The sequence below is a fragment of the Strix aluco genome, chromosome 5 (genome assembly GCF_031877795.1).
Source record: "Strix aluco isolate bStrAlu1 chromosome 5, bStrAlu1.hap1, whole genome shotgun sequence".
NCBI classification, from domain to species: domain Eukaryota; kingdom Metazoa; phylum Chordata; class Aves; order Strigiformes; family Strigidae; genus Strix; species Strix aluco.
Window position 1 is genome coordinate 38,807,508 of NC_133935.1, and position 14,859 is coordinate 38,822,366.

Below are 14,859 nucleotides of genomic sequence, written 5' to 3' on the forward strand. Positions count from 1 at the left end.
AAAGTTCAGGACTATCATTTCTGAGGTCACAGAGCACTGAAAGAAACTTTGATACTCAGAATATCCAGAAATTACATTTCTGTCTCTTTAGCTACCTTGTCAGGCTGTGCCTGGGTCAATATTTACCTGGATCAATGTTTACTAAGCTCGGGTCAATATTTACTCACATTTTTAGTAGAGGAACTCCATTGCTATGGTAAAGAACAGTTTACTACAGGTGATTGGAAGAAATTATTATGCATAGTGTAGAAAGGAGAGGAGAGACAGGCAGTAGTATGTTAGAGAATGTGGAGGATGCTGTGCTAGGGAGCGAGTAAAGCCCAAGCATGAGATATAAAGATAGAGGAGGTGGAGAGAGTCCCTGAGAGGCAGCCAAACGGGGGATCTTGTTTCATCCCTTCCTGGTGGGGATTGGCACTTACCTAGGTGGTTCATGAGGACTTTGAGGTAGATTTGCCTGCCCCTCTTCCTTACCACAAAAACCACAACAACGCTAACCAGTCTTTGATCATCAAAACTGGGATCTATTAGAAGGCAACCCAAGAAAAATGCCTTTTTCTGTAGTGGAAACTTAGAATGAGGAAGAAAGTGAATCTCTGGGCCACCATGTTCCTGCAGGACAGATCCTATCCTCCTGCTTTGCTTTTATTCCAGTAACATTCTGAATTGCAATAAATGCTACCTTTTTTTTCCCAGGCTCCCTGATAAAAAGCCTTTCTTTCTACCCCCAGGGGCAGATTACATCAGCTCTCCATTCTTCTGTGGAGTCTGAAACCTGTGCTGGCAGTGCTGGGCGCCTGCTGGATGTGTGTCTCTCCCAGCCCAGCCACAAACTCCAGGAGCTCTCCCCCCAGGGAATGTTTTCTCCTTACAGGGCAGCTGCTCATCTCGGTCCCCGCAGAGGCTTCCAGTGCACCCAGGCAGAGCAGTCAACAGCAGGCAGGCTTCCTGTCTTCTCTCCCACCACTGCCCTTTCAAAGGTCCACAAAATAACCTGTGAGCAAATGAAGCAGATGCTATCCATCAAAATTTAATAAAAACACTGTTATATAAATAACATTAATGTGCAGTTGCCTATAACTTTCTGGGAATCAATATTTGGAGCAGCATGTAGCCCTATAAATTTGTTAAATTGGAGTAATAAAATCATATAGAAACCAAGATTGTTCTAATCATGATTTTTTCATATTGACTAAGCTGTAGTCCAAGTAGGTCAGACTGGGAAGGAGAGCTTATCGATACTAGGCTCTGTGTATGGTCATGGGCCTTAAAATTACATAATAACTTAATATTGTTAAGCTTTCTTTTTTCTTTTAGAGTTGTTTATCTTCTGAGTGACATAGCAGGGGGGCAAAGATTAGGGTTAAAGAAATACTTCTATCAGAAGGGATCCCACATTCCCATAAAAGCACAAAAATGACTCAATTAATAGGGTACTGCGTGAATATTCAATGTCGTAAGTCCTCTCCCATTCAGTTGCTCAGTCCTCCACATACTTTGCGTTTCAGGAGGGCTTGGATGCCTAACACATACCCCTTCTACCTCTGGGTATCCACAGGCAGTATAAGTTTTCATAATTCCTAAAGGTGGTAATATTTTTTCCCCTCTGAGCTTCTTGAGATAGACTTTATTATAGACAAAGTAGGAAAATTCTCCCTCTATGGGCAGCAGTTCCTCTGCAGGCAGGCTGGGAGCCTCCAGACAACCCAGCAGGCTCCTTGTGCTCCATCTGTTCCCACCTTGATCTTCATATTTAATGCCTAAGACAAAAAAGAAGGAGAGGTGGCTGTCCATCCTCTCCTGTGTCTCCAAAGAGATGGCTAAGATATTAAATTATAACAACTTTCAACCCCATAACAGATATCAGAACAAATTTATTACAATTTTACTGGGAAAGGATATGAATGGGTTTTATGAAGCAAACTGACAACAAATTTACCCTGACCTGTTCCTCATCAAAATCTTGCTTTGAAATGTTTTTAAACACCAGATGCAGCTGGTGACCAAGGTTCAAATAACTGACATTACTAAGATGCAGCCAAGATTTCATCAAGCCTCATGGCGACACTTCTGGACAAAGATAAGGCTTTGTTGTAAGCATGAAAGCTTGGAACACCACTAATCATATGTAGAAAAATGTCACAACAAAAATCATTAGCAGTCTTAAATCCACTGGAGAGGCAAGGGAAAGAAGTTAACTCAAGGATTAGGGGTGAATAAATGATCCTTAACTTTTAGAGTCAAGTCGTAATGCAAGACTTGTGATTACACCTTTGTGCTACGCTACCAAAACTAGCAGTCAATTATTCTGCCATGTTTTCTTCCACCAAAGGAGAACAATTATAAGAGCTGTTTTAATGGCTCTTGAAATTAAATGAAGAGAATAGCTAAAATTTCAAGAGTTTGTTGTGTTTCTGAAAATTCAGACTTCTTTTAAACATCATTTCACATTTTACAGGCTTTAATTTCAGATTTGCACCTGGTCTTAGCCTAGGGGCAGAAATAAAATGGTACAAGTCAAAACACAGAGACACAAGCCTCCAGTATTTAGATAGGACAGCTAACAACCCAGGGAAGCTACACATGTTCACAATGTGTTTGGATTGCTAAATAAATAGTAATTATTGTATTTTCTCTCTTTTCAGTTTGCTAGACTTTTAAAATTGTGCAGGAATAGAGAAACTGCATTTTAACTTCCATTGATACTTGCATCAAGACAGAAATTACTAACATAAAATATAAATCTGAATGAGTCAGATATGTTTTTCCTTTCATGCTTTAAAAAATATCTACTGTCTCTTAAAAAAAACCCCACAACCCAAAAAAAACCCCTCCCCAAGAAAACAGTTAAAGTTAATTTCCCCTCTGCTTTGCTGTCCTGGTGAGAAAGCAGTAAAAAAAAGCAAAGTTTATATAAAGCAGTTCTAACCACAAATGTTAGAATCGTTCTACTAATGAAAACATGATTTTCATATATATCAAAAACATGCTGTAGTTTGAAGAAATACATAAAAACTCTATTATTAGACAAGATAATAGTATATTACACTATATACTACTTAGTTTGACGATGATTATAACATAAGCAAAGGCAGGTTGATATCTGTTTAAATAGTTTTACCTAAAGCTACCCCTTTTTTCTGATATTAATCTCCACTTTGACTAACTCCAAGATTAATTTTATATCATTTCCTTGAATTACAAATACTATAAACAAAAGGAACAGCCAAACATTTTTCTCAGTAATGAGTCAGAAAAAAACCCCCATAGTTAAAACCAAGAAAACTTTCCTAAATATATGTTATAGGGACATAAATAAAAAAAGAAAGATGAATTACAGCTAAGCATCTGTCTTATAGTGTACAAGTAGTTTGGGAATCTAAACAGATGAAAAAAAAATAAAGCAAATGAAAAAGGAAAAGGAGGAAAAGAAAGCAAAAGAGCTGATAAAGTTTCTGGCTACAATACAGGAGACATATCATTACCATATGATCTAATGTGGGTGTCAGCCTGGATTGTGTTCATTGAGAGAAACCTTATTTTTTAACTGTGCTATGGAATAGAAGCAGGAGGGTTTTCCACCAAGTGACAGTCACTGAGCTGAACTTACCCCCTCCTCCTTTCCACACCTGCAAAGCCTTTTGCCTGGGTTGAATATTTAGTTTAATTACATCTCAGCTTTGAGAGCTCCTGTTGCAAATCCCTGGATTAAAAGGTACGGTTTTCAGTAATTCTCCTGAACTATGCTGCACTAATAAAACTTCAGGCAAGTCTACGGCAAGAACTAGTTGAATTTTAAGAGAAGCAAGGAAAAAATCCTACTAAATATTTAGTAATGTTAAGTTTTATATCCAGCACTTTTGTTTCTTGGGAACATGAGAAAGCATTCTCAAGGACTGTGCAGATTTCCTACTGTTTGTTTGACTGTTCTGTCTCTTGTTTTGATTTGTATAAGCACTGCTATAGTCCTTTCTTCTTCCTTACTGTAAACTTTTGCAGCAGTATATTCTCTGTTTGCAATCCAGTGTTTAGAATCGGTGATGCAGTGAGTGTAAAAAATGCGTGAGTTCTTACATTTCTGTTTTAAATTGCACTCTGTGATTTCTTTTTCATTCGTATTTCTTCATATATATTCCAAACATTAATGAATATAATTTCAATGTCGGAGAAAAAATACATAGTAGTTAGTTAAATGGGCTCAGTGTATGCCTTTGTAATGTTAGAAAGGGCTATGTTACAGTGTACAAACAAGGGACTCACATTTAAAGAAGGTTCCTATGAATGAAATAGTAGAAAAGAAAATTCCTTGACTTGAAACTCCTGTTAACAGAGTTTTAATCACTTTAAAACTTCCAACTCCTATGACTGCACATCTAGACTTTATCACACAAAATGGGTAAAATATAATGTAGGGGTTTTTTTTTTTGGAAACTGCACATATTGTTTAACTTGTCTTTTGTGGCATTTTGAGAGATTTCTGACAGTAGGTGAACTAATATTTAAAACTTAATATTAAGGTAAACTGACAAGAAGACCACCAATACAGTGGTGACGTGAACTGATGAAGCATATTTCCAGTGGTATTTTAAACTGAAATGTGGCCAAGTCTATGGTATAGTTTCCTCTGTTTGTGGAAAAGTCTTCCTCATTGTAAACACATAATTAAAGCGAATTTAAACAGTTATGTCCTGCAGACATAAATATTGTGTAACAGACCTTTAAGAATTCAGATTTTTTTTCCCCACTCCATTTTTTGTAAGTGAAATGTAAACATTTCTTACTAGTCCAGTTTTGTATATTTTTTTCTATGTTTGTGTTCTTTTACACATGCAAACAATAGGAGCAGATATGTATGCCCGCAGTACAAATATGTATACGAATAAAGATATGCAGACACATATCTTTATCTATTTCCTGATTAATATGTAGCTTGTGTCTGCTATTGTCTCTGCTGTGTCCTCAGATTAGATCCTTGATATCCTTTGTTGTCCTACAGTTTTCCTTTATATACAGCTCTTACTGATTTTATTATAGTTTTGACAAAACAGGGACCAAAGGAAAAGGCCTACTATAGGGTTTAACTGAGGTAAGTCATCAATATTAATGTAAATAAGAAGTAAAGTGTGAAGACACTTCCAAAGTGCCTTTGCATTGTTTGGGTTTTTTTTTTGAGGGGTAATAATTTAACTTCAGGATAAGTTCCTGATTGTGCATTCTTGGGATGGACAGTGCTTCAGCAGTGATCCTGGGGAGGAATACAAGCAGTTTTAAATATTTAAAAATATTTTAAAGATATATGAATAAGTAAAAAAGAGCTGGGGAAGCTCTTTAAAAAGTACTGACTGCAGTGCCATGCCAGGGTTGGTGTGCAGCATTCTCAATGTTTATTGATGTTAATGTACATTCTGAAAAATAATTTGTACTGGGGTAATGTTTCATTACTATGAATGGTAATGATTTAGCAAATTTGTCTACCTGTTTCAGACTATTAATAAATTGCATTGTTATTTTACAATAATTCATGCATAAAAATGATTATTTCAAAAACCTTGTTTTACATTAAACCGTGGTAAGGACTCAACACCATGTATTAACACCACTTTGCTGTGATATCCTTATTTCTCTGTGTGTACTCTGCATGCATCATGGGGGTGTTGCTGGGGAAGGGACACAGCCCTAGTGTCGATGAGGGACCAGAGCAGGAAGGAGTACAGGAGGATTGCCCACATGGGGACACAGCCTGCCCCTGCTACATTGCACGAGTTTGCACAGCACTGAGCTGGGCTAACAGGACATGCTAAAAATGCTCTGACCCTCTAGTTGACATCGGGGTCTGCAAAACCCCTCAGTGCGTGCAGTAGGTAATATGTCTGCTCCAGGAATAGAAATACTTTCAGGTCCAACTAAGAAACCATCCAGGTCTCTTAAAAAGACAACAGAAACAGTGTTTTACTCCATGTGAAGTCACTTCGAAGTCTTTGGGACATCTGAAGATGTTAGATACCTGTCTTCCTGATAGGTAGATGACAGAAATGTAAGCTATGATTTTAAAATGCTAGCACATTTTATTAGGTAACCTTATCATCTTCTCAAAACTGAGCCCTAGATGTTTCTGCAGGATTGCATTATTGACATCTGTAGGTAGAAATTCATAAAGGAAATTGAACCCAGGCACAACATAGATTGTATCTAATTCCAGGACTGGTTTTTTTTTTAATTTATTTAATTAGGTTTTTTTATCCTAACCACCCCTGACAGAGTACCTGGATGTGGTATTCTAGAAAGAGAGGCCTCAGTATACCACTTTTATATACCACATCATATACCACTCTCTATACCACATCAGCTGCCTGTGTTAGTCATCTACCTAGTAGGTTCCATATGTCAACGTAGAGAGGGAGACAGTCCTCCTCCTATGCCTCTCCTCCAGTTTTTTCACCTTTCCATTAGTCAATATGGAGGTGAGAAATGTTATACCACGCCCCTAACTGTTAGATAACTTCTGTTAGAAAAAAATTAGTCCCAGCTACTGCCCAGACAAGGCATTTTGGAAGTTATTGACCTGAAGAAGCAAGTGGACATTTTTGCTTTCCTTACAAAGAGCAACATCTGTATTCAGGACTACGACATCCATTTTAAGAGAAGGCTCCTAAATAAATGACAAGTTTGCTTTTCTGTCACTTGGCAACTCGAAGGCAGGTTTCTTCGTATGTTTTTGTGGGTTGTTTTTAGACCCATGAAGGTTTGTAAAAGATAAACTTCTGTATTTAAGATAAATATTGAAAGAAAATAATTTTCAAGAAATTAGCTGATCTATGATATAAAACCTGCAAATAGCTGCTTTGTAATTTCTCCTTAGCACACAACAACACAGGTAGCACAATGTACAGTGGTTTGCAATGCATTTAGGCCTAGATCCTGAGAACCATATTTAAGCAGCTTTCCTTTTTAACATCTATGGCACTACATACTTGTGCAAAGTTGTTCCTGAGTATGAAAGTCTGCAGAATGAGGCCCTGAAGTCCCATTAGAAAGTGTGCTGACAATACTACAAGCATCAATTCAAATGCTTATGTGGTACAAAACAGAGGATTTTCAGGGTGCATTTTTTATATCATAAAATCCCCTAGACAAAGGTTTGGAAAGAAAGCCAAGAATATCCAATATTAGACAACATTGTATTCTATTTTACTGTGCTGTTTAAACTGGGAAAGAAGTATAGCTCATTTAAACAACCAAAGATCTTCACCTCTCTCTCCACCCCATCACTAGATTCTACTCTTTCTCAGTCAGTTTTACTAGGCTATAATTTAAAACACACAGCAAGCTAGCACTTTAAAAAAATATTTCTCAAGACTTGAAATACTGCATTACAGTGAGTTTGGGAACCTCAGGTTCATCCCCAGGGGACAAACTCATTGCTATGAAACAAATGCTAATGAAATCAAATAGAGTGTTACGTTGGCAGAAAACAGACACATGGAAAATGTGGCTTATTGTTTTGACTGTTTTGCATAACAAAGTTGACAACGCTGCCTGTTCCTAATAAATATTACTCTAAATATGCAAACAGATGTGTTTACAGTTGCCTTTAAACTGCTCTGTAAAAAAAAAAGGCCTATTGACAAGCAGTTACCAAACTCCTATCACATAACTGCCCTATTTTTACAAGTCAGTTTTCATTTATTGAAATGAATGGTTATGCAACTGGTGCATATGCTGGACCTCCTTCAGCAGGAACTGTGCAGCTATGGGAAACTGCTACTTTTTTTGTAAATCTCCTGCTTTGATCCCTAGGTTCTGTCTGGAATCGATGAACTAAGCCATGAGGCTGGCTCTTCTCTTTGTTCTACTGCTGCCAGCATGCTTGGCCAAGCCATTCCACCAGCAGGGCCTCTTTGACTTTATGCTGGAGGATGAAGGGTCAGCTGATATGCCTCCAACGGATGATCCTGTCATATCTGGATTTGGACCAGTATGCCCCTTCCGCTGTCAGTGCCATCTTCGTGTGGTGCAATGCTCTGACCTAGGTAAGCCCAAGAGTATCTTCACAGGGTATATACTTACATTTAGCCATGGGTTTGCAGCTGAGATGGTGAGGCTGCTACGCACTGCCACTCTGTAACTGCATTTTTGTCAAAGAAATATGCTACAGCTACTGTTAACTAGAATGTACTATATGAAGTAGGCCAAAAAGCCCTGACAAGATGGACACTTGTGACAATGAAGAATGTTTGATTTTCTGATGCATATTTTGTGTATGTACATTTCATTTGTTCTTTGAAAGACCACAGATTTCTGTTGCAGAGAAAATAACTTTTCAAGGCTATTCTTTCAAATGCATATTAAATAAATTCACTGAGGTCAGATGTGAGGATGGAAACATTTTAAAAGGTTCTAAATTGCATGGTCCAAGCTCCAACACCCTTAATCATACTGTCTAGTACCTCAGCATAGAAATCATCCCATTTCCATTGGAATACATGAGCATGGAACAACCAACGCTGAATCATATATGCTGGAACCAGCTTTTTGGAGGAAAGAGCTTGGAAACACTCCAAAACAATGAACACATTTTGGAGCTCCTTATTTAATATCTTTCTTAGACACTGTTCAGGCTGAAGCCACAAGAAACTTTCTCACAAATTCCCCTTACTCCCTCACGTACAAGGGCTTGTGTGCACAGTCAGAGCAGCAGGATGTGAAGCCATGCCTGCCATTGCTGTATTTGACTTTCCCATGCAGAAATCTCAAGTAATGAAGTTGACTTCAGTGAGACTGCTCTTGGTTTAAGCCAATATTATTCAGTCTAAGTCAGCATGCAGTGCAGAAAAACATTTAAAGTTGGTTTCGCTCACAAGGAAATTAGGCAACTTATTCAGTGGACAGACAAATATCTTATGATTTTATAGAGTTTATTTTTTTTTTTAAAAAAGTCTTCTCTCAGCTGTTTAAATGTATAACTGGGTGTTTCTATTTTCCTATGTTATAACATTGGCTTTGATAATTACTGTAAATCATGGCACAAATCCACCAATTAGGACCTGGGTCTCATTGTGGTGGGTGTTGTACAATTACAGAAAGGAGGGGGAAACATTAGTTACATCCCTAGAAACTTCTGTGAATTTATTAAAGCAAGCCACATAATTACGCAACAGATATGTTTGGCAAAGACCCAGTGAACAATGCAAGCCAAGTTGCACAAATGAGCATGGACTAACCTAGCTATGCATTCATAAAGCTTTCATAGTACTGTCCCTGTTGAAAGATATTTTCTTTTCTTACCATTTAGGTGCCAGATACTAGTAAACATGGGGTGGGGAGTGGGGAGGAGGTTGCCCCACATGCCATGAAGGTCTTAGGTTTTATTTTTGTAACACTGGCTAATGCTGATGGAATTTAAGTTATTTTGAGAACTTGGCCTCAGTCTGCTTCAATTCTGCAGAATGTAAGGAGTTTTTCTCTTGGTAAAAAAGTCAAGATATTCACACAGGGACCCTTTGTTGGTGTCCTTCCTCCCATGTTCGTTCAGTTCTCCTTCACACAGACATGATTTCCAAAGAGTTGCGCTACAGTCCACTGCTTACAGATACTTCTGGTTTAATAGAGTCCCATACTGACATGGAGACTCAGAAATACAGCAGTTAAAGCCCCAGGTCTGTGTTTCCCAGATAATTCTGAGAGGGGTGATAAGGAAGAGGTATGTTTTGAGCTTGGTTTAAACCCACATGCTGCAGATACTGCAATGAAAAGATTGTTCTTTTGAAGCAGCTGGGCTGATAAAAACCAGCCTCTGGGCATGAAGCAAGAGAGATCTCCCTGAGCTTAAAATATGCAGCCCTGAAAAAAAAAATTTCCCTGGCAGAGCTCAAGGAAGTAATAATCATTCAGAGTTCCCCAGCCTTGGCATTAAGTTTCATCCACCCTTGTCACATGTGGTTATGACAGGCCCTGCTGGGTCATGGCCCAAATGGGAGGCTCACTAGCACACAGGTCAGATGGCCACCCCTACAAGCATGGACAGGACAGCTGTGTGTGCTGCCTGCTCACAGGAAAATCTGCCCTCTGCTCTCCTCTCTTCCCACCTTGAATCCATTTCTCTCTGACTTAGACTCGGACAAGGTCAGATTTACCTACTGACTTAAGAAAAGCCAGGAGGTGGCCCCAAGAGCTCAAAATTTTGTTGCAAACTGTGGAAATCCTGCTGGGATGACCTAACATGCTCCTGGCTGTGGGATGAAGGGTGCTTGGAGCACAATTATCAGGAAGGCAATGTACACACAGGAGCCATGAGACCAGCAGTGACAGTCCCAACTCTCTGCTTACCACCACTTCTGGCACGCCTCTCCCTTCAGCTCCGTGTGTTTCCGACCCAAACAAATTAGTTACCTCCCTCCCCCAAAATTATCAAATTTAGTCATCTAGTCCCATGGGCACTAATTGAAGAATAACTGCAGGCAATTACAAGACTCCTCCCAGGGATATATTAAGAGTTTACTAAATTAAGTCCCACAAAGGAAAGTTGAAATCTAGATCAGGATCCTTCCTTCCACTCACACTCTAGTGTGGAAGGAAGGCTCTTTGCAGCCACAAGCTCCTGGGTGCAAAGGGTATGTCAAAGCAAGGAAGCTGGCGGACCCTAACGTGGGCTACTTATGGAGACATCTCTTCCTCAGCATGTTTCTTTTTGTGCCCAAAGGGGCATTTGCTGTTTGTAAACTCTTGCTTTGTAAGGAAAAAGCCAACTATCTGACACAGAGTTATGTGAATAAACCACAGGAGAACTATCACAGCCAGGGTCCAGAGATCAGGTTTGCCCCTTGTCTCATGAGCGCTGGATAGGAATAATAAAAAAAAAATAAATCCAAATTCAATAAAAAACTGTGGAAAAAAAAATCCAGTGGTGCAATTACACTCTTGTCAGCTGAAGTTTTGCATTCCTGTACTTCTAAGCTTCAGTCACATCTTCCTAAGCACATACCTCTGAATTAAATTATTTTGCCTTCAAGGCAAGAGCTGAATTAGCAGGAAGGAGAACACCATCTTCTCACACCCTGAAGAAGAAATGTCTCTGAGCTCTGGTTACTGACAGATTGAGAGCAGAGCCCCATGTGCCTACCTTATATGAGATGTGTTACCTTTGTGCAACAGGTTCAAGGATCTCATCAAGGAAGGTCACCATGGTATATTTATAAAAGCTCTGCCTTTTCTGAATCTGCCTCCTGTTGCTAAAAGGGAGCCACAGGTTTGCTTTTAATCATACCTCAGTATAAGTCATTACTATGCTATAGCCAGACTTTCCATAGAAATCACAATCTTCCTTATTAACACACACTACAGGCAGGGAGTAGTTGATATAAGTGGTCAGAGGCAGCTCTTCATGTTTTAAAATAATAAATACAGGGAAGATGTGCAGTCAGTTGGCCAGACAAACATGCCTTGCAAAAACGCTAGCAAGGATTAACCGTTCCATTTAAAGTCTCATCCTCCCTGAGGGAGTTTCAAAAACAGGTTCCTCCCAGAGTGCCCTGGTAGGCAGGAGGATGCATATGTGATTACTCAGCTCTGCGGTGGATGCAGAAATCTCCATAAGTGCATTCAGAGGTGTTGGTCAGAGGTTTATTTCACCTTCACATAAGTCTGACAACCCTTTTGAAGTGAACAGTGTCTGTCTGCAGGATGCAATGAGATTGCCTTCCTTGGAGACTTCACAGGACATAGAGGAGTCCCTCCAGCCCTCTTGTTGTGAGCATCCATGGAGGTTTTGTGGTGTCCAAAAGGTGTGTGAGAGATGGACATCAGTAATCAAAGTTCAAGAAGTATTACAGCTTAAATTGGAATTTTACTCACAGCTCAGAAAAGCAGGTTTCTCCAGCTGTAAAGAAGAGTATATTAAAGCTCAGCATGGGTGTTGGAGTGTGTGTTTGAAAAGCACTTTGATATCAGTGGGTGAAAAACTCACAGATATGTAAAGTGTTATTCCAGGAATCTGGTAACATGAGGCAGTTTATCTAAACACATACTGTGTCTAAACTGTATTAACTAATGGCTCTTCAACACCTGAACCATGGTAATGTGACAACAGCTAAATTATTTGTTGACAAAAGATGATTTATCTAATTGTATAAAATCTTCCAGAAACATCTGAACACTCATTTTCTGACTATGACTCCGTTTGGGAACCTCATAACTCATTATAAAGGAAATTATCTCCTTTGCGATATACCTTGATATGAACTTTTCTTGTCAGCATAAAATCTTTTTAAAGAAAAATAATACATACCTTATTGTTTATCAGTCTCAGTCATTTTATGAGCTTGAGAAAACAGATAGGATTACTTACTATTGTGTACTTAGTTTTAGAATTCCTGCCATTATTTGAATGTTTACCAACCTTTCAAAAACATAATTTTTAAAGCTAAATGTTTAGCTCTAAATCTTACAGGTTTCTAAACATGTAATAAGAGAAAGCATGGATCCTTAAACATATAGACATTAACAAATACAATTTTTAAATAGAAAAGGGTTTTTAAAATTTACATTGTAATTGCTGAGCCTTTAGGACAAGTTATTCCATGTTTTATGCATTTTTTTCCTTCTAACAGTAAGGACTAGAGACTTAGTACTTTTATGTTTAATAGAAGCTGAAATCCCCTGACTTCATTAAATTGGATCATTTAACAAAAATATTATCAGTAAAAATGGAACCATGAAATCTGGGAAAGTATATTGTCACTTATACTGAGAGTAGCCTCTGCATAGCAATATCATGGCCTTAAAACTGAAGACTAAATAATTTTTTGGACAACATTTTTTAGCCAAACATAACTTATGCTGTCATCAAACACAAGTCATTGGGCTTTCCAAATGCTAACTGGGTGAATTGTAACACTCTAACATGTTGGAAATCAGACTGGAGGATCTGTATGAAGTATTACAGGTATTATCTGTAATGTAGGAGTGATCTCAGGTGATGTTAGCTGTCTAAGAGTCATCTGGGCTCCTTTCACAGCCATGGGAAGAGTTAGGCAGCTGCCTCATGGGGCAATTCATCCTGTCTAAGGTGAATGTCAGTGACAGAAAGGATACATCTCTCCTGGAGAATAAAACTGCCAACACAGGGCCTCAATGAGCACTTGAGGCTATACAACTTACTTTCAGATTAATGAAGTTATGTGTGATAAAATTAAAGCATGGAAAAAATAAATTTGATTTACCAGCAGTATTTTGTAATAAATTTGCCATGGATTTTTATTTTTTTTGTATATATTCTGCTTAGATACATTTTTTGGGATGCCTTGGAAGCTAAAGAAAGCATGAATTAAAGCCCTGTACTCAGTACATCTGAAAAATTATTAATTCGAGAACCCAATAATTAGAAAACTCTTGAAAAGTTGTCAAGAAAAAAAATATGTTGGCCTGGATGTAGACTGCTTTATATTAACAAAAAGTCATTAGCTTTTGCCAGTGTAACAGTAAAAGACAGGCCTTGTTGCATTGCAACCTGAATTGCAGATGTTCCAGTTCCAGTTGATAAACATGATTCTAGGTGAAAATTAATCCACTGTAAATACATCCCTTTATTAGCTGCTTACTCCAAGGTAACAGTTACCAACTCTGTGTGTTTTCACTATTTTTTTAGATTTATTTGCTTGCTTCAGACTAGGAAATGGGATTTAAGAAAGCCTAGTGGCAGGAATGGAAATCCTGACAGCCAAGTCCAAGTGATACAAGAAGTGTCTGTTTTCTGGTTTGCACTGTGACAAGGGTTCATTTCTAAAATTTTCCGACGTACAAGTAAATAGCTAATAGATAGCTAATAAAATGTGAGTCAATTATTAGAAGTCATAGCAGGTGATTATAGTGCTTAAAATATACTAAATATTCACTGCTGACACCTACTAGGGTTATGGACATCTATAGTATGTGTATTATGTTCTTAACACATTTCTAGTGTGTATTACTTATAACTATTTAAGAACTATCCATGTTTCCACAACATAAAGACTGTGCTATTCAGCCATGAAAGGTTACCAGCCAATTCTTAGGAAGAGCTAATGATTCCAAAGGGTCCTTCCCAATGTTCATTGAGAACCCACTGCCAACAGGGAGGAGACCTAAGAATTTGGGTCCTATGTGAAGCCACCAATGCTAAAGCAAGGAACTGCCAATACTAGCCTACAGCTACTCAGAAAAACTCTGATCACAGAGTCCAGTTACCACAGTATTTAGAAAAGATACTAGTTTTAAGCAGATTTTCAAAATACCTCTCTCTAACACAGATTTGAGAATGTCCCCTCAACCACTTTGGACTCACTGGTCTGTACTTTGCTTTACCCATGTCCTGGATCTGTCATGTGAGCAAAAAGAAGTGGACCAAAAGAAGATAATCAGGTTACAGGGAAAAAAGCATTTTTCTGAATATACTTTTATCTTTTCTTAAAGTTCAAATCTAGGAATATAACCTTCAAAATACATTGATTTTTTTAAAAAACTTATTTCTCCTGCTTTACATGCCTGCCCTTACAAACAATATTGACAAATGCTGGAATTCTAGATCTCTGAGGTTGTATTATATTTAAGGGCTCATTCACAGAGAGCATTATTGTCCTTTACACTATGAATACAAAGTAGATAGATGGAGCAGAAGTTGCTCATTGGCTTCTCTGCAAGGAAAGGGATGGAAGCAATGAACACAAACACAAAGGGACCTTAAGATCAAGCATCATGTCTGCATGGGTTTTTTTTCAGGGGTGAGGGGCTCAAGTTGTAGTTTTCAACTTATGGGACCAATTACAGGACTTGCAACAGCTTTGTACAAATGATCCTGTTGTTAGCAGGGTGACATTTCCTATATAG

The 14,859-nt window shown here is 38.3% G+C and overlaps 1 protein-coding gene across 1 annotated transcript in view; it reads left to right on the forward strand.

The window, feature by feature from the left end:
• The first annotated feature begins 3,418 nt into the window (after positions 1 to 3,418).
• The window catches only part of DCN (decorin), a 39,911-nt gene continuing 28,470 nt past the window's right edge, over positions 3,419 to 14,859 (forward strand). Inside the window, exons 1-2 of the mRNA XM_074827081.1 lie at positions 3,419 to 3,715; positions 7,798 to 8,030. Of these exons, the coding sequence (XP_074683182.1) occupies positions 7,826 to 8,030 (205 nt within the window). The 5' untranslated portion in view covers positions 3,419 to 3,715; positions 7,798 to 7,825. The remainder of the gene's footprint in view (positions 3,716 to 7,797; positions 8,031 to 14,859) is intronic.